General features: G+C 32.7%; 1 protein-coding gene across 2 annotated transcripts; it reads right to left on the bottom strand.

Annotated features, from left to right (window-relative positions):
- Positions 1 to 16,769: 16,769 nt before the first annotated feature.
- On the bottom strand, positions 16,770 to 18,390 carry LOC149202229 (uncharacterized). Of its 2 annotated transcripts, none has more exons than XM_089403137.1 (2): positions 18,128 to 18,390; positions 16,770 to 17,354 (listed from the first exon to the last, which is right to left on the bottom strand). In XM_089403137.1, exon 2 carries the CDS (start codon positions 17,322 to 17,324, stop codon positions 16,977 to 16,979), a length of 348 nt encoding a protein of 115 aa, XP_089259263.1. In that variant the 5' UTR covers positions 17,325 to 17,354; positions 18,128 to 18,390; the 3' UTR covers positions 16,770 to 16,976. The 2 variants fall into 2 exon arrangements, with proteins under 2 accessions (XP_089259263.1, XP_089259264.1); XM_089403138.1 differs by lacking the exon at positions 18,128 to 18,390 and adding an exon at positions 17,977 to 18,118.
- Between the last annotated feature and the right edge of the window lie 3,432 nt (positions 18,391 to 21,822).

Below are 21,822 nucleotides of genomic sequence, written 5' to 3'. Positions count from 1 at the left end.
CTCCCTCACAAAATGGCATAACAGAGCGCATGAACATGAATCTTCTAGAAAGAGCAATAAACATGCTCAACAATGCTAATTAGCAACTAGAGAAGCAGCCACTACTGCTTGTTATCTTTTAATTCAATCACCATTGATCATAATAAATTATAAAATACCCAGAGAGGTAAAGGTATCTCATCCCTATGATTATTAATTTTTTAAATTTTTTTAGTTATGAAAATTATGCACTTACTCCTATAAATCAATGTTCTATGTTAGAACCTATATCAAATAAATATAAATTTTTTGTTATGATGATGTAGCTAAGGGATATAGACAAAGTCATCATTAGTAGAGATGCAATATTTGATGAATATCCTCTCATTAAATCAAACCGTGTAGAAGATGTTTTGAAATAGGAACAGGTACAAAAATAAGTATGGTTAAGTCAACAAATTTAGATAGAAACATAGCCACTTATAGACACAAGGAAGCAAGAAGAAACTTTTGATGATAAAGAAGTTATATATGTTGAATATATTTAGGAAAATTTCAAAATTCCCCATCCAACACCAAGAAGATCTACACATGAGAGAAATTCTCCAAAACAGTATATCGATTTTACTTCATCTTTTGATTTGGTTAATGATGATGGGGAACATTACTGTTATTAGGAAGAAATATATGATATCAATAAATTCCAAATGGAATGTGGAAATGAAAGAAGAAATTGATGTCTTAGAGAAGAAGAAAACTTAGGACTTGGTCGAACTTCCTAAAGATATAAAAGTTGTTGTATGTAAACGTGTCTAAACTAGTTGATGATAATGTTGAAAGGTATATAGCCAAACTAGTCACAAAAGGTTACTCTCAAGTGAAAGGTTTAGATTTCCATTAAATATTTTTTCTAGTTTTTAGGCTTGTATATGTTCATATTGTGTTGGAACTAGTTGCTTTTCTTTATTTGGAGTTACAGGAATTAGATGTGAAAACATAATTTCTACATGGAGATTTGGATGAGGAGATATACATGGAACAACCAGAAGTTTTTGTGCAAAATCATAAAATAATACTAGTTTTCAAGCTCAAGAAATCATTGTATAGCTTGAAGTAGTCACCCAAGAAATATTACAAGTTTGATTCCTTCAGTGAGCAAAAATTATAATAGAAGTGAGAATGACCATTGCATGTAATTCAAAAGTTTGAATGGTATTTTCATTATTTTAGTGTTATATGTTGATGATGTGCTTGGTGCAAGCAAAATCATGGACAATATCAATAGGTTGAAAGATCAAATTGCTAGAACCTTTGATATGAAATATATTAGGGGTAGAAAATAAATATTGGGCATTGAAATACATAGAGATAGAGAAAATGGTAAGTTCAAGTCTTCACAACAGAAGAAGGTTGATAAAGTGCTTGCAAAATTGGGATGAAAAACCTATAAATATCCCTTTGTCTTCCAATTTTAAGCTTTCTTCAAGTTTTTTTCCTCGTAGTAAGGAAGAAAAGGATTATATGTCTTGTGTACCTTATAATAATCTAGTACGAAGTTTGATGCATGCTATAGTATGTGCTAGATCATATATTTCGCATGCAGTGGATGTTGTAAGTTGGTACATGGAAAATCCATGGAAAGAACACTAGAATGCAGTGAAATGGGTGCTTTGGTATCTTAGAGGCACCAATGATTATTGCATCACCTTTAATGGTTGTAATGATTATGTCTGCAGTTATGTTGATTCAGATTTTAAACACGATTTAGACAAGAGGAGATCTACTTTAGGTTGTTTCTTTACTCTTGTCGAGGGATTTATTAGTTGAATGTTAAAGTTACATGAAACTATTTCTTTTTCCACCATCAATACAGAGTATATTTTTGTCTCGCAATTTGAAAAGAGATAATTTGGTTGAAGGGCCTTCTAACTGAATTTAGAATAATGCAACACAGCATAATTATATTATGCGATAGTCAAAGTGCCATACATTTGGATACAAATCTAAATTATCATAGTAATACTAAGCATGTTTATTTTAAGTACCATTTTATAAGATAGGTTATTGAAGGAGGTGGAGTGGATCTCAAAAAGGTCCACACTTAAGAAAACTATGTAGACATGTTTACAAAACCAACATTCTTAAAGTTGTGGTGGTGAAATCAACCTTAATACAAGGAAATTAATCCAATCAGATTATCATAATTAATCCAACACACACATTAAATCTAATCCACATAAAAATAGTATTATTCCAACCATAACAATAAGAAATATAAGAATATCAAAGACCACTAAATCCAATCATCAACTATGAATTAGTATTATTGATTAACTCAAAAATAAAGCAACATGTTATTGAATTATTTTTAAATTAATGTAACTAAGGTCTATGTAGACATTCCTTGTCGTGTGGTCACTTATGAAATGGATTGTCTAGACATTTCCTAATGCGTAGGCACACATAATCTACCACTTTCCTAATTAAATGGATCAAATGGAAAACTAGCATAATACCACTATACAAGCCAACAACCCACATGGTTATCCAACTCCTTCATGCCAAGCATAGTAGCCATATGCTCCTACTCAAGATCACTAACCTCACTAACAAACCCCCTTGTAACCAATGATTAACCCCTAAAGTTGTTAATTATTAACCCTTCAATTTCACACACACATCATTTCAATATCTTATGTGATTTAAAATCAAATTTCAAAGAGATGATAGAGAAAAGATATAGTAGTCCCTACTCCCTATGAAAAATTATCAACATTGGACCTAACCATTACAGAGACGAACAAGACACTTGAACTTGAAAATGATGAATGGGATTCACTTCTTACATAGATTAAGTTGTATGGGATTGGATGCAGGCCAACTAATAATGATTGAGATGAGCTTTAACCCATTGTTTGGTTCATACATCATGTTGTTCTATGATTTATGTGGTTATGCTCAAAATGAGGGGCTTATGACTTTGATTTTAATTTACAAACTTATGTTTATATTTTGATTCAATATTGATTAGAATATTATGCCATTATGGGTGTTTTGATATTAATTAGCCAACCTAGTTTGAAACTTTAATAGTGCCTGTGGGAATTGCATCTATGGCCCCTTTTTTAGAAAAGCAATGTAAATATTGTTATATTTATAAATGTTTTTACTAATATTTTTTTTGCCTTTTTTCAAATGAACATATCCATGTACCATCAACCCTAATTTAATCTAGGACACATGAAACTAGGTGCTTAGGGGTACCAATATTTAGCCACACTCTTTTCCCTTTGTGATATTATTAAGATAACATGATAAAATTTTCTTAAATATATAGCAAATCAATGTTGTGTCCAACATCTACCTCGAGATCCCCCAACCAATGCTTACAAATAAGGGAGGATTATATATATATATATATATATATATATATATATATATATATATATATATATATATATATATATATATATATATATATATATATATTTGTCTAGCTCTATTTATGATCAAGGAAACAAAAGAAATAGATAATAATATTGATTGCTAATCATGATATCATATCTCACATGTACAACTATCTCTAATAGAGTATGGAGATTACTACACTTTTGATATTAAGACCACCCATGAATTGAATCTAAGCAACAAAACTTCAATGTGGAACCTTTGCAAGTTCCCACATCTCTTCTAACTCTTGCTTTAGGCCCCCTCAACATGAGTCAAAACCAACTATAACATAATATATCTTGGGTTATTGTAGACACCTTTCACGATGATGAAAGGGCACCGAAGAAAAAAATGAACATGATTATTAACTTGATTTATTGATACTCTCTTATACAACCACCAAACCATCACCCCTTTTATGAAAAACACTATTGCATATAATCATAAATTGCAAACATTCCTATAATTAATCAACCATATAATAACTTGAAATCTATTATTAAACTTCATGGGAAATAATTGTGTGTAAATGACTAAATAAAGTTTATCTTAACCCTTGGAAAATATGGTGAATTAGTCTCAATTAAAAATTTTCATTATGACACATTGTCCTCTAACTTGAAATTTGTGATTGATACATTAATTCTAGTATAATACAAAAGAATGATCAATCACTCTTTTTGATAGCTTACTTTTATGATTTGAAAATATTTCATTTTCCTTTGTAATAGTTGGTGTGACCTAGCCCCAAAGGTTAGCTCAATTGGTGGAGTCCCCATTGTTAAAGCACCTTTGTAATTGAGAGGTCATATGTTCAATTCTCTCAACACTCTCGGGGTCAGGCTTCGTGGTTGAGCCGACAAGAAGTGATCCCTTTGGGTGGATCTTCCTAGTAAAAATATTTCGTGGACATAGTGGTCTCTAATCTCCGGGGTCCGTGAACAAAATTTAAAAAAAATGGTGTGACTTACTTCACTGCATCTATACCCAATTTACCAGCGTGGATAAAAGGGATATCATAAAAACTTTTTAGGTTTTTATCGACTTCTTTTCTCGAGCTACTAAAATGAGATGTGATAATTTTAAATCCTCTTCTCAATCTCAAATATTAAATGTCTGATTATCCTTCTCAACAAGATATACTTCTCTTTCTCGGGATATTCCACATGCAACAATCAACACCACATGACATTCATGCAACAATGAGATGGTTAGATTGACATAAATGATGATGGATTTTGCTAATATTAACAAAGGGGGCAAGTTGATTTGCATCAAATGCATTAACATAGAGAGGTTGACAAAGGAAAACTAACAAGATTTAATTGGAAGGATGGTATGTTATCTCCAGTGGATGATTTAATTTCTTGGTGCAAGGTCATCATCAATTTGTTATTTAGTTATAATATCTCACTAACAACCCCGATGTTTAAATATTGGGCGACCTTTAATTGGGAGCATGTTGTTGTACATGTTGACCTCATTGTTTATCCCTTAATGGAGTGTGTTTCTTTTAGGGCCTTGTAGGTGACATAATGGTTATAAGATATTTTAGGGTTGATTATTAGATATTCTTATTGTAATCCTTTGTGGTAATTAAAGAATGTTGAAAAGGATACATCCTTATACATATAAATCCTTGTCTCATTCTAGAGAGAGAGAGAGTGTGTGTGTGTGTGTGAGAGAGAGAGAGAGGGATGAACGATCAAAGTCTATATCATTGCATACAATAAGGTCTTCAACTTTAACTACCTTACTGTATTTTGTGAAACAATATTCTACAAACTTAAAAATGTGAATATCATAATCATTAATCACTTTTTAATTTCAAAACTAGTGATAGATAATTATTACTCAATCACTTTTATTAGCAACCATGGGCCATCAATTTCTAATCTCATCATTAGTACCCCTTTAAAATTTGATTTTTCCTTCATGAATATTTTTGGGTTGTTGGAGTCACTTTTCTAACTTGTGGATGCATTATCTACATAATGTTGGCACGCCCCTTTTTGGGGATTCTTCCACCAATAATCCTAATCACAACCACATCTATGATATTTATGGATTTCCCTTATATATGTAAATGTTATTTCTCCAATTTTTGTGTGGAAGGCTTGCCTTATGGATTCGTTGGCATCATCTTTCAAATTCTACTTCTTCGTAATCTTTGTGACATTATTATTTTTATTGGTTTTTGGATCTCTCCATTTTATATCTTATTCCTAATTCTACTATTCATAATCCATCTCACTTTTTGATTATGCCTGAAACATTTCAAAACTCCTTAATTGGTGTGAACAAGCCATCATTATTGTATTAATGACAATAATCAATTACATGACTTAATATACACTTTAATAAATTGGCTTCATAAACAATATTGCTAAAAGTGATTTTTAATCACCTATATCATATGCAATAAGGTTTCTTCTTGATCATCATCTTCAGTTCTATCTACTCTTTAATGGGTCTAGTCACCATAGAAGGGAATTTCATATTTTATGGGGATCAATTTATATTGATATGGTGTGATATGTCTCTACCTTTCGTTGTCAATCCATTGGGGCTACAATGAGTTTATTGTTCCACAATAGCTGCAAGTTGCACTCAAATCTCTAAATTATGCCTCAGTTCATCCCATACTACTTTCAAGTTTCATCCCAATCTCATGCCTTAAGTCATGCCTCAATTGGTTGATTGTTTGATATAACCTTCTATTCTCAAATTATTTTATGATCTTATGCTCTTGTCTCATAGTTTTTCCCTTTGTACCATATTGTATTTTAGTGGATTCGTTATAAAAAGAAAAAGATAAGTATTTTTTTCACCAAGAAAAAATCATTATATTTCATTATCGAAATATACATTGTATTGACCCATAAGTCATGCAACAGTTTCATATAAATATTCCTCCTTCATTCTATCTTTCAAAAAGAAAGAGACATAAAAAATCAAAAGCCAAAAAAACTATTTTATAGTCTACCCTTTCGTAACATTTATACAAATGAGATATACATTAATTCTCCATGACGAAAACCTCCAATGGTTTCTCTTCAAAAAAATCATATATCGCCAGTTGGTCATTTCTTCATATAGTGGCATCTTTGGATAATCGATCTACCAAAGTGTTTTTCTCTCGATAAATATGTCTTTAGGTGTACCATTCTAGTTGTTCATATCCACTTTCAATAGTAAATAGGATCTATGCTAGATTGCGGGGGCGGGGGGATACCATTATGGTTATTTACTACTTTTGAATATCCATGGATTGGATATTTTTGACTCCACAAAAATTTGTGGTAGCACCAATTCCCATAATGCCGATCATTTTGCCCAAGAATTTGTTCCTCTACCAGGTGAATATTGTATATAATGATAATGTGCATGGTTTATAAGTAGAATAATGCCAACCCCACATGTGTGTGGACCTCCCTAACATGCTCCATTGAAGAAACCCCAGGGAATTCCATCTTCTAGCTACAAAATGATAGGCACCCTCAATTTCTTCTCTTTCACTTCTAATTTGAAATTCTTAACCATGTTTCCAATAGTGTTAGAGACAATCTCAATAAGGATATATTTGTCTAGGAACATGTTGCGATTCCTTTCCCACCAATTATTATGAAAAAAATATGTTGGGAAAACCATCAAATCATTCACTAATCTTTTAGTCGCCCAACCCTTTACGCAATATTCCAGAGTATGTTTATCCCAGGAAGCAGATAGTGGATTGAAAATAGCCTTTATTAGAGACCAAACCTTCATTAAAAATAGACATCGTGTGAATAAATGGTCCATTGTTTCTTCACTAGCACAATAGAGAGGGCATTGACCTGGCCCAACCCATCCCCACTTTAAACTGACATCTCGTGTTAGTAATCGATTTTCGAGGGTAAGCAATAACCCCAGTTTTCACTTTAAAGGACTGTGTTGTTTCCAAAAAAAAGACCACCACCACTTCAATTCTCCTCCATCGGTGTTTTCAAATTGGACCCAATGACCAATTTTTGTAGAGAAGATTCCTATAGATTGATTTTTTTTTCCACACTAATCGATCTTCATCATCTTCTGATAATCTAATCATTGAAGAAGAAATAATGCTACATAATTTGTTCATTCTTGCACTGAAGAACCAACTAGTCCAAGATCCTGAACGAACATCCAAGCATGTGAACCCCAATCTTATCCATTTTTGTGCATAGGTTTCTACTAAAGTAAAACACTCGCTTCATGGAGTGTGAAAAGTATTCCATGCGAGACCCTATAATTCTCACCCTATCTCGACCATGGGTCCAACCCCAATGTAATGTTATTCCCATCACCCACTATCTAAGAAATTCAATGCCGAATAAAAGGAAAATAATCAATGAACATTTTCCAAACAATAGAAGCATTCAACACCATTTTATTTGGATGACGTATCCAGTTAACTATTGTTCTTTCTAAAAACTATTTGCATCTAAGGGATTTGCTCCATAAAGTTTTTTCATTCATTAATCTCCAAAGGCTCTTTGTAACTAGTGCCCTACCAAAAACAACAAGTTTCTTCAACCCCCATCCACCCTGTAGCTTGGGCCTTGTAATTTGAGTCCACTTTATGAGCACTACCCCCTCCGAGGACCGATTTCCAACCCATAAATATATGTAGCTGATCTTTTTTATCTTTTTTAGGATACCTTTTGCGATCTTTACTATCGTTGACTAGAAAATTGATATGATCTCTAGAATAGTTTTGATGAGAATCAATCGTCCTCTTATTGAAAGGAAGTAGATGACCCAAATGTTGATTCTAGCCTCCAATTTCTTAATTATCCATGTCCAGTCAACAAAATTATATTCTTTCAATTTCAGATAGAAACCTAAATATTTCAAACTTCCCTGCAAATATTTTTTTCGAAAATGAAGGTTTGATGTTAGTTTATTTTTCACTGTTGTACCAAGGTTCCAATATGATATTATGGATTTCTCCTTATTAATTTTCATACTGGTCGTGAGCTTGAATATTTCTAGCATGTGACCAATAGAGGAAATGTTCTTTGTTCTTCCTAAAAAGAAAAGGAGAATGTCGTCAACAAACAAGAGATGGGATATAAGAATATGTTTGGAAATTTTAATGCCAGATAAATTGCCCTTCAATATTACATCTTTCACCAATTTTCTTAGGACTTTTGCGATGAGCAAAAATATTAAAGGTGATAATGAGCATCCTTTTCAAAGGCCTCTAGATGATCCAAAGAAAGGTGATGGTTGACAATTGATTAAGATGATGAAATTTGTGTTTGAAATACACATTATAATCCAATTTACAAAACTGATAGGGAATCTCATTTTGATAAGACATAGGCAGACAAAGGTCCACCTAACCTAATAAGAGGCTTTAGAAGGGTTTATTTTTATGGCTATGGAAGGAATATTTTTGGTCTTGATCGAATGTAGAGTCTCTTGGGTCAGCACAACAACGTAGTGTATTTGCATGTCCTGCAAAAATGCAAACTGTACCTTTGATATATACGAGCTAAGAATAAGATTTATTCTCATAACAATAACCTTTGAGATCAATTTATAGATGATGTTACATCAAGAAATCGAACGGAAATCAATAAAGGAACGTGGGTCTTGTTTCTTAGGGATCAAACATATGAAAGTGGAGTTAAGACACCATGGACGCATCCACATCTCTATGATTATTTGATGACATTAACAATGTATTATTTCATAAGGTCATAAAAACCTATAAAGAGCTCAACTGTGAATCCATCTAACCCTAGGCACTTTTCTCTCTAAATAGTATATAGAGTGCCTAATACTTCTTTCTCTATGACTTTTTCTTCCATCTCTAATTGTAACTCATTCAAAATTGTATTTTGAAAAAGGGTTAAGAATTCCTAGGATTCCATAATCAGATAGCCCGAGGGTTCACTGAATAAATCCTTAAAGAGACCAGTACTGGCTTGAGATTTATCTTGAAAGGATGAGACCATGTTCCCATTTTCATCTTCAATCTCCAATAGTATTTTGATTCTTCCTCATATTTGCGAATTGATGAAAAACATTGTATTCACGTCACCTTCCTTTATCCAAATGGCCCTTCTCTTCACCCTCCAAAGTTCCTCTTGTTGAGCCAACAAGCCCCTTTTATTGCCTTAAAGAATCTTTAGTGTGGAAAGCACCTCCAATGAGAAAATTCCAGAGTCATTCGAACTAAAAATGTTAGTGATTTGAGATTCAACATCCTTAATAGAAGTTTCCTGCTATTCAATAAAAACTTTGCCCCATTATTTAATTTTTTTCTTTCAGATGTTTTATGTTATCTGAGAATTGGTGCATGTGAGGGTAATTCAATATGTTCTTGATGTGCTTCTAGTTTGTTTTTTCCAATTTGACAAATTCTTCTTCTTTTAACCATGAGGCATTAAAGAAAAAGGGAGCAACAAAAAATTTTCTTCATGGACCTTGACCCTCAAGATAATTAAGAAATGATCAGAGATGTCTCTGGGCTCTACCCAAGACATCGACTTTATATTTTTATTGTTGATGGATTCAGATACCATGAAACAATATATACGCTTTGGTGTCACTTCATCAAAAGCTCTAATTCTTCCTCATATTTGTGAAATGATGAAAAACATTGTATTCATGTCACCTTCCTTTATCCAAATGGCCCTTCTCTTCACCCTCCAAAGTTCCTCTTGTTGAGCCAACAAGCCCCTTTTATTGCCTTAAAAATTCTTTAGTGTGGAAAACACCTCCAACGAGAAAATTCCAGAGTCATTCGAACTCAAAATGTTAGTGGTTTGAGATTCAACATCCTTAAGAGAAGCTTCCTGCTATTCAATAAAAGCATTGCCCCATTATTTAATTTTTTCTTTTAGATGTTTTATATTATCTGAGAATTCGTGCATGTGAGGGCAATTCAGGATGTTCTCGATGTGCTTCTAGTTTGTTTTTTCCAATTTGAAATTTTTTTCTTCTTTTAACCATGAGGCATTAAAGCGAAAGGGAGAAACAAAAAGGTTTCTTCATGGACCTCGACCTTCAAGATAATCAAGAAATGATCAGAGATGTCTATGGGCTCTACCCAGGACATCGGCATTATATTTTGATTCATGATGGATTTAGAGACCATGAAACAATATATATGCTTTGACATCACTTCATCAAAAGCTCTATGATAGCACTAGGTAGGGGATAGTTTATTCAGAAAAATGTCAATCATCTTGTGAGAATACCAAAAATGGGAAAAGAAACCTTCTAGAGGGTCTGCTTGAGCATGTGAATGCCAAAGTCCATGAATAGATGAAATAAAATTCATATATCCACCTACAATTGTTTTGGTGAAATCAAGTCAACCCAAATTTCCAATCGCCTCCCACAAGGGATTCCTATTAGAATAGGGTCCATAAATATTAATCGCCCACTAGATTGAGTGTAACTATTTAACTTCAAAATCAACCAAGATGAAATTTATTGAAGAGGAAGTGGACAAAGTAGAGAAGGATGGGATCCAAGTTGTTAGTAAACCACCTGAAAATCCTTCAACATCCAAACTAATGAAGGACTAGTCCTTCAACCATGGTTCAATTACCTTCGTGACCTTATCACTTGAAACCATCATCTCTTGAAGTAAAATAATATATATTTTGTAATTATAGGATATTTTTAAGGGATGTTTTTCTTGGGGTACCCCTAAAACCCCTGACATTCAAGGATATGATTTTCATTTTGAATCCTTGGATGGGGCTTTCTTGGCTGCAAGGACCTGAATGATTGTTGATTATTTTCCTTTAGTGATATCTTCCTTAGCATAAGATTGTGCCTTAGATAAAAGTGATATCTTCCCCACTTGACCCTTAGTATTGGGTCCTCATCCAACACACCAAGGATGTCACATATGATGATACCCTACTTCTTGACATAAGTGCATAGTCCCTACGACTAGTCCCTTTGCAACCTTATCTAGCTGCAGGATATGTATCATAACTATCTTGCAGGGAGTAGGAGGATACCAAAATATCTGAAGATATCATCGATTATGGAACAATTCCAGAAATAGTTTGAATGGGAATAAGATCAAGAATGTTTGACCCAAGGGGATAAGGAGCGGAATTGAGGATAGGTGTAGGAGAAAAAGTTACAGCCAGAGACTTCAGATTTTCCAAATCATAGGAAGAAGGTTTAGGAATAATGAAAGATGCAATATGGAGTTCATTAATGGTTGTACCAACTAATATACATTCTCCTAACCTCTGGTCTTTTGGAGAAATGTTGCATCAAGTCCCTGGCCATGAGCTTCAACCTCCTTAGGCTTTATAGAAGTAGGATTACAAATCCACACTTTTTTATGGCTTGTACTCCTTAGCATGTTCACAAAGGTTGAAAATGTGTCCAACTTTTTTTCAAATGAAACACTTAAAAGGGATCTTCCTATAATTAACTAGTGGTGTCTACTTTTTTCCTCCTAGAGACACATCAACTTTTGAAACCTAACCTTTCCTAAGATCCACTCCAACCATCAACCATGCACATTTGTGGTCTTCTTTCGATAGACAACCCGACTCCATATAGAAAAAAAGCCCCACTTTATTTCCAATTACCTAGATTAGATCTGTGTTCCAAAAATACATTGTAAGGCTCAATAGGATGGCCCGAACCTTTTGAGTATGTATGAGATCTATGGACAAATTAAAGTTGATTCTCCATTTTCACAAAAACAAATAGGATATTCCCTATATCTAGTCTTTGGATATTATCTTATCAGCATCTTCAGCTTGGTTCAAACTTGTTCAAATCATCCCTTTGGAAGAATGTGATAAGTCAACATATATGAAATGGTTGGTACCCAATTCGTCTTGAACCAAACCTTTAAGGAAGCAACACTCAGCAATTTTCCTGCAAAGCATCCTACTAGAAATTTTTCCATAAGCAGAGGGATCTTAGAGAGCCCAATCTTATCCCCAACCACTAGTCCATCAACATTTCAAGCCTTAAAGGTTTTTTACTTCAGCTTGCTGTGTGAAACTTCTTTCGAGGGAGACAAGGCCTGAACCTACACTGACTATTGGACTGGATGATGGTATGAAAAATTGGAATCAACTAGAATGAAGGGAATTATCCCCTTTGGAGCTTTCACCCGCCCAATTTTGGATCATGTCATCATCGTATACACCCTCGTTACTACGCCTAAACTATTCATTTGATGGGAAAACTCCAAATGGATACGATTTGTCAAGATTGTAGTCCATGACATCAACTTCCATTATGAAAATATTTATAAATCTATTATTCTAAGATAAACCAAGCCTCGAAAAATGATATGCAAGGTAAAATCTAGGAAGAGGTTAGTTTGAAACCAAAAACCAAGAAAAAAAACCTAAAGCATTGCATAGACCACCACAAGGTTTGGGACATTGAGAAACTACCCTTATGCCTCCCATCTTCGTCTAAAAAATAAATTACATTATCCCTAAATGGATTCAAAAGATAAGGTTATTATTTGAATAACAAAAATAATATGGATCATACGACTAAATTTTATAATTACAACTACAAAAATGGATAATTGGCTTATACATTATAATGGCTACTAAGAAAATCCATTGCATGGATGACAAGTTTGTTAGTTTCATAGTTATTTCCTATTGAGGTCATTATTAATCACAACATTCTTTTTTCAGTGTAGGCTTCCTTGTAGATTGTGTGTATTCCACAATTCTCTTTCTACTAGACAACATCAATTTACATGTGACTAGAATCTACATTGTTTTATTATAGTTCTTGAGCTTTGCAATCTGAACCTACCATGCAATGCCTTGGAGTGGGCTACTTTTAACATTCCACTAGAATGCATTGAGTTCCACAACACTTCAAATGGATCTTTATAAGCATTGGTTTCCAAAGTATTTCTCTAGTTGACTTTGGAGCTTAGACTTTTGCATCATCTTTTTATAATTTTCTTTGGATATTGTATAAGGCCTCTTTGTGGACCCTCTTACCTCCACAATCTAACCTCAACATTTAAAAAAAATTGGCCATGGATCATACATACAATTTTACTAAACTTTAGAATTTAACCTCAATTTGGATCACAATTCATTGAGTTATACAAAAATTTGGATTGATTCATAAGTCAATGAGTTCCACAATATTTATCTTGCTAACTATGTGGATCACAAAAGTGTTTCAACACCTCTCTATAAATCTCTCAAATTCTATAATTTCTCTTTTTGGACCCTTTTATCTCCACAATGTGACCTCAACATTTATGAAAGGCTGGCCATGGATCATACAAATGATTTTCCACAACCTTAGGATTACACCTCAATTTGTATTTTCTTGTTAATTCTCTCAATATAGATTCTTCTTATGATAATTCTGATAATTACATAGTTTGCATTAAATGTTTTGAAACACAAGTTCATAGACCTATAATTCAATCCATCATGATTATAACTTTATTTTGAAATTAGCTTGTTATTGTTTTCTTCTATCTTCAAAATACTCATAGCATGATTGTGGTTTTGTTTTCAAATCTCTATCATTGTTTTATTTTGAGATGAAATACATAGAATTAATTATTCAAATTATTTGAATGATTACATACAAAGTTAATTTTCTTATATATATAAATTTTCAATTTATTTTTATGATTAATTTTATAATTCTTTTCTACGGATGGCTTATCATGGATGTTAGCACCCCCATGTTCAGGATAGAGTCTTTAAATGATATCCCAAAATACTTCACATTTCATGTAGATTGAGATAGTATTCGATGACTCCATGATTGACTCGCTACATGTAGAGGTTAATGAGGTGGCATGCAAGGGCGCATAATGTTTATGACATTGTATGGAAGGAATTTAACTCTACAGAGCCACTCCAAACAATGCAAAGTGGAGGTATTCCTATTCCATTCTCCATAATAGCAACTTCAACTTAGATGATGACGTGGGCTCCATATGAGGTTTCTAAGCATTATGACCCTCGTCAAGTAAAAATTCTCACTCAATTATTTGAGTTACATTGGACTGCTATGCTCTTTTTGGTATTATGCCAGTTGGAAAGGCCAAAGAAGTCTTGGTTATAGCGGATTTGTTTCACCTTTAAGGCTGGTCATTCAAACATTTTTTTTTCCCTCTATGTTTGCTTCTCATTGGGAAATAACTCATTTTCTCCTCATTATGCTTCATGGGTGCCAAGGAAGGAGAGGTTGTTGGGACATATGTTGTCAATACAACTCCAAAATATGGTAGAGAGTTTATGAGTCAACCAACATTTTTTGGTAACAAAACCCCTCCTCCCCCCAATACTACGAAGGAAATCACTACAACTGAGGTGATGGTATGAGTTGAAAGAGGATTTATTCATAATTTTGACTTAGAGGAGGAAATGAAGAATTATATATGTGATATAGGTAGTTCCAGAGCAAGAGATACCAATAAATTGAAACAATAGACATTTAGTAATACATCGAAACATTGATTGGCATGGTCTTGATGGATATGGATGAGGTTCCTTATGAAATTATGCTCCAATTAGATGATACTCAACTGCAAATTAAAGAAATAAACTCCAAGATGTTAGCCTTAGTACAACAAACACATGGCAAGGAGTTTTCTGAACCTTAGCACCCTCATGATCAAACCACTTTTATAGAAGAGAACAATTTTGCAGAATGATTCTCGTTATGCTTAGTTTCATGGTTTATATGCTTCTATATCATAGGCATATTAGTTTTGATAGTCTTTTTCTAAGTAGGCATGGCAATCTAATAGTCTCCTCTTTGTATAACAATCTAATACTTAACTTGCTAGAGTCTCGATAGACCTAAGGCTTATATTTTTGCTCTTCGTCAATTTTTCCAAGTGGTAGACCAACAAATGTAATAGTTGTATAGTCTTTTCCTCTTCAATTAATAAAAACTTACAACTAGAAAACTTATAATTCTTTATTTTTCATGTTACTATGAATTTTATGCAATTACTATTCTTACATCCTACTCTTCTCTGGCATTAGAGAAGGTGGATCAAGCAAAACTTTAATAAAAGTGTTTTAGAATTATCTTCTATACCATAAAGGCTTTGGATAACTAAAAAGGAAAAGATAAATATATTTGATTCCACAATGGTTTACATGTAATATCAAATACTAATTCAGTCTAATCAATGTAATATTATTAATATGTTAAAGTAATTTGGTTAAATTAAAAGTAATATCAAAACATAGCTTCCTTGTTATAATTATAAATATTGAAAATCATAAATTCATGATATAATTATTGAAAATTATAAATTCTCTATAATTTGCATAAATAATTTCCAGTAAAATTTTGAAAAATTGCTTCATTCCAAAAACCATTGTATATAAATTAATTAATTAGATCATTCAAAAATTATTGAAAAAATAAAAATTTATATAAATAAATTACATCATCTCATCACTTATGAAATCATAAATTAATAATTAATAATATTTTGTATTTATAAATTGTTAATAAACACTCAAAATATATATTATTTAAAAATATTTTAAATCTTATTATAAATATCTTAAAATATATTATATTGAATTTGACATTGTTAATTTTTTTGAGTTACATTTTGTTTGTAGCAAGATTGTTGTTTGTTTAATAATAGTAAGAAACATATATATATATATATACATACACACCATCGGGTTGAGTCTAATGTATTATATTGAATTTGGTATTGTTAAATTTTTGTAATTATATTTTGTTTGTATCAAGGCTGTAACTATATAACTGTTTGTTTAATAGTAGTAAGAGTGTATATATGTAGGTTGAGTCTAAGTCAAGATTCGTTAGTTTATTAGATAAAAAAGGAATGATCAACCCACAGTGAAATGCTATCACCAAAATAATTTCCATTCTCAACCACTCCGATAAACTTATCGTTTATTTTTAAATTTAAGCCATTTATAATTACAAAAACTCTGTTACTATTCTACTATTTTTTTCCCACAATGCAAAACACTTAAATTAACTGATTGTATACCCTTTTCATCACAATAATCATACATAATAATACAAACTCTACCTCTGCAAAGCAGTTAAATTAACCGATTTTATACCATTTTCATCACAATAATCATACATAATAATACAAACTCTACCTTTGCTAAATGCATATTAGCATAATGCTTGTAGTAACGATCCTTCCAACTTGATCATAAAAGGAACCAGAGGTATTTGAGGGATACCTAACCAATTGAGTTAATATAACAATCTCATACCTAGGAAAGCGGTAAATTGTTCCGTTCAATATTAACTTTTAATTGAGCTCAGAGCAATCATTGAAACATTTCCAGGGCTATGAAAAGTAGTAAAAATGTTTTGTTTATTTGCCTGCACGAGATCCAAGTTTGAAGGCAGATGCTGGTAATTCAAAACTTACGATATGGTTGTAGTGAGTATGTAGAACTTTCTTCAAAACAGAACCACACCAGAAATATCAAATACATAGGAATTAGCTGATTGACATTAACTATATTCAGTATTGAATTAGATATTAACTGACATCTGATCGACTAAGTTAAGCAAAGGCCCCTGTTTCCCTCTGGAAAGTCCTCAAAATGCCAATCTCTGAAGATGTCTCTGCGAACAGCATGGCACCTCATTAATCTTGGGTTGCTCTCAGGAGCCTGGATACTGCTGCTGCCAGTGATATTATTGCTGCTTCCCCCACCAGGAGGTGGAACTGGAGCTACTTTTGTCCTCAGTGTATTCTCTGCAGCAGGAGGTTGTGGGTTCTTCTTATTAGACCAACAACCCACTGAGGATCCCGTCTGTTGCTGTTCCTCATCAGACCTATAAGAGTAACTCCGGCAAGAATCAGTTCTTAGTACGTTTTGACAGGTCAGACATGCGAGACTCATGGCAGCAAACTGTGGACTTGCCTTCAAATCCTGCACAGGGAAATAAACACACAAACATTTCTGATAGAATTAGGTCTCTGGAACAGTTATCTGCGTTCTTAAAATTTACATGAACTGTCATGTAAACATGCCCAAATGAACAAGGACAAGGTAAATCCACATAAAACAATCAGATCCAGTGAGACCCAAAGTTAAACCCAACAGTTTGAAATCATGAGGTTTCTACAACAGGCCTGAAGAAAAGGAATCATTCCTAACCAACCCAATGAATATTGTTTATAGTCATGGAAATTTCAGCTTCCTGTATGATGCTATATTTCATGATTTCTTCTATACCAAGTAATGGGAAAGACCTTTGGTGGGCATTAATGATGATAGATCTCCTAGAGCAATGAATCAAAAGAAAGGATTCCTTTCCAGAATTCTGTTAACAACTTTACTCATCTATCATACCCACATAATTATATATCAAAATGCTTCAAACTTCCATGACAAAAAGAAATCAGCTGCCAAGAAAATGCATACAACTTTACATATCCATGTACAATTTGTAGATACACATTTGTTCAGTATAACTTCAACTCAAAAGACAGGCTTCATTTTTACAAAAAAGGTTGTGACAATTTACAAACCAATTCTACATATCACAAACCTTAAAAATCTCCCTACCAACATATTTTATCCGATATAATGTACAGTAGGAGGCACATATATTCAGGGCCAGGGAAAACCCTTTGCAGTCAACCAGAGATCAAAAGGAAGCATTATCATTATAGTTTTTGATATGTGAGAAGTGAACTCACCAGAATCTGATACCGTTGTGTACAACCATGAACTAATCAACTAATTTTTGTATGTAGACCAACTGGACTTGGAGCAACTCCAGCTTGAAGGTTAAATGTCAATTGGAAGACTTGTATCAAAGTCTACGCCTCAGGAACTCTACCCTTGCTGTGCAATACTATGCAAATGGGTTGCTGGTTGGAACTTGGAGTGCCCTTTTCTTTTCTAGATTCTTCCTTCGCTCATGTCATGTCAATGTACTAGAGATACTGCCCATACACAAATGCCCCCAAAAGACAACAGTAGACCCACCTCAGGCATCCATTTCTTATTCAGCTGTGCTTGTTTGTTACGCCACTCCACTCAACCCCACCACAAAAAAGTGAAAACAGTCACCATTCATTTAATTATAAAGCAAAAGATAAATATTCATATACCCAAGAAGATAATGGAATATTAGGGGACAGAGGAAAACTGATTGAGATGTGGTCACTGGTCAGTTGATTGGATAGAAAGAAAATGATAAAGTAACGGAAAAAACAAATCCAGGAATGGTGGTTGAAATGGAGTCTACTTTTATTGGAAAAGGTGCCATGACCTCACTTGATGCTTATGCTTCCATCAGATCAGACCTACCACCTCCACTTGCATGATGCTGATGCATCCCATCTCTTCCTTGTTTTGTCTGTGACAACTTATATATATCATTGTGGGTCACCAGCTCCAGAATATATATATATATTGTGGGTCACCAGCTCCAGCCCCACCTCCCTTTCTTAGAAAAGTATTCTCAGGCATCAACGTTTCTCCTACTGCAAACTTTGCAAATCCACTCAACCTGATGTCCTCTAGCCTAGGGCAGGGAAGATGCCCACGCATATGTAATACCATATATATATAAAAAATTAAAAAGTGGGATCCACAAAGTACAGGATTCTTTTTGGCTGTGTCATGGAGTTAAACCGATAGGGTGGTTGCATTTTTATAAAGGGTTTTTTATTTGGTGTACTGCCCGAAAGTTAGGACCTACAACTTTATTTTACTTTTATCAATTTTATAGATCTGGTGTACTACCATAAAGTTAGGGTCTAATAATAATTTTATATAAAAGACATTTATAAATTTGGTGTAGGGTCTAATAATAGTTTTATGTAAAAGAGATTTATAAATTTGGTGTATGGACAGAAAGCTAAGAACTGAAAGATTATTTTATTTTTTAATTATTATATCTATCATATTTGCAATGAAGCAATAAGACACTTAAGGGTAATTATAAATGAATTGGTGTAAGCCAATTTTAAATTAGTTGGGTAATTATATAAACCGACTTTGCTTTTCTCTCAGAGGTTGACATTCTGTTGGAGCTTTCCATATTATGAGTTAACGCTTTTGTTGGTATAGTTCACGTTGTTTACCAAACTGCTTGATAGGAAAGAGTGGGAATAAAACTGAAATGAATTGATAAAATGATTATGTTGCATGAGGTTTTGGAATTTGGGAATGTTGAGAATTTGAGTAGGATGTTTGGAAAGGCGTGGTTTTCTTAAAATTTATAGGAAATTGTTAATAGGGAGCGATAATATTATATAATAAAAAAAATTAAAATATAAAAATTTTTTTAATTATATAATTTTGAAAATTTTGAAAATTGATATTCAATTAAAATATTCAAATATTAAAATCAATTTAAATATATAAATAATAAATATATAATCTCTTTTATATATAAATATATTGGCATCTTTGTCTTTCTCTTTGAGCTTTTCCCTTATATATATATATAAAATGTCAGGTTCATTATTAGTGCTCTGATGAAATAATCTGGTTTAAAAATACAAAGAAACAGTTTTACATATGTTTTTCTAGATATTCTTAAGAGAAAAAGCAACTCTAATATTTAAGCATTCACTGTCACATACAATATCCACACACCATTTTCTGTAATATATATACATAAACAGCAAAAGAAATACTCATCAGAATGACATCCCAGATATGGCCCTTACATCTAGCTGCCACACGTTCCTTAACCCATGAAGAGATTGCTCAAGTTTTTCAATTAAGGATAAGGATGTCTTTGGCCTTTCTTAGTGCTAAGGTTTCAACATAGGTTCATGTTTTGTGGGCAGTTCAGCTTATTTCTCTACAGACTTTGTATTCCCCAACCCCAGGGAACACCAGAACCCCAAAAAAAAAAGCCTTCAAAGCTCCTGTCCCAGCTCTTATTGCAGCTCTGGCTGAAAAAGTAACATTCCTATACAGTTCCAAAGCTCCGGGGAGCTGCGAACCATTGGAACAGATTTCCCACCTCTCTGGAACAAAATAAAACTGTAATAAAAATTAAACACATGAATAAAATGATTGAATTGCATGGCTTTTATGTCTTTATATTTTAATATCTAATTTTAGATCATTTTACATATTTTAATGTTTAAATATAACAAAATTACAGTTAATTTTACTCTATATTGGTTGGATACATGAAATTAAATTTATATAAAAATAATAAAAATACAATTTACCTATTAAAAAAAACCACATTTTTCATATTCCAGTGATGAAATAACCATGTTCATATCTAGCATTCATCTTAACAACTTGAACTTTATTAACTAAGAGCTTAATATATAAAAAGGTCACTAATTCCCTATTGCTTGAATATCAAGCTTCCAGAAAACAACCCGAATACACATCTCATAATCAATTTCAGTTATTCAACGAGTTGGGTACAAACAATTCCTGGATAATTCTCACTCGATGGATTCCCGGCACAATAAGCTCTTAGATGTCTGAAAATATATATTGTATAGCTTACAAAATTTGGCACTCCAGGAATCAATAACCCAATGTGTAAATTAAGCAACTGATTGACTATTCATAACTTCATTATGAATAAAACAGAATTTCTCAACTTCATTATGAATAAAACAGAATTTCTTAACTTCATTATGAATAAAACAGAATTTCTCAACTTCATGATTTGTGTCAACTACCCATGATCTGACAATGCAGGAATTTTATTTTATGATTGAGCACATGAACTAATAGTTGGCTAAACAAATTCTCAAGATTAATTTATAAGTTAAGAAGAACATAAACATTGTCACCTGATGAACTTCAGACAGAATTTTCTCGTGAAATCAAGATGCGAATGCACTCTTACCTGCCTACAAAATAGCAATTTGAATACAAAATAACAGCTGGGCTCTCAAAATCGCAATGAGTAAATATGTGAAGAGCCTGACCTTTTTGTCCATTTATATGAAAACCAAACGACGATTAAATATAGGAAGCCCATGCATAAACATGCATCTTAACTCATGAATTGTGAGAGTGGAAGCATATGGATGAAAAAGTGCAGGACAAACCGTTTATTTTATATATATATATAATTTTTTAATTGGAATAAAAAGTAGTTTTTAATTATTTTTGGAATAAATGTGTTTATATAAATATGATAGCAATTATTTAGCTGGGCACTTTATCACAGTTTGTTTAAGGTTTTACGGTTTTTTTAAAGTTAATTTTCTATTTTTGTAGGTAAGATTTATATCAAAATTTCATAGTTATGTGTTTGTATGTAACTCAGAAGCCAGTTCATATACATAATTGTAGTTTCCAAAAAAACTAAATAAAGAGTTTACCTAGTTTGTACCAAAGCAAAGCAAAGCAAAACCATTTACATAGATAGAGCCACAAGGAGCATTTTTCATCA

This window comes from Pinus tabuliformis, chromosome 2_1 (assembly GCF_031772625.1).
Source record: "Pinus tabuliformis cultivar Carrire ecotype Pingquan chromosome 2_1, CPIR1, whole genome shotgun sequence".
Taxonomy (NCBI): domain Eukaryota; kingdom Viridiplantae; phylum Streptophyta; class Pinopsida; order Pinales; family Pinaceae; genus Pinus; species Pinus tabuliformis.
The sequence above is the reverse complement of the archived record's forward strand: the minus strand, read 5'-3'. Positions and strand labels throughout refer to the sequence as shown.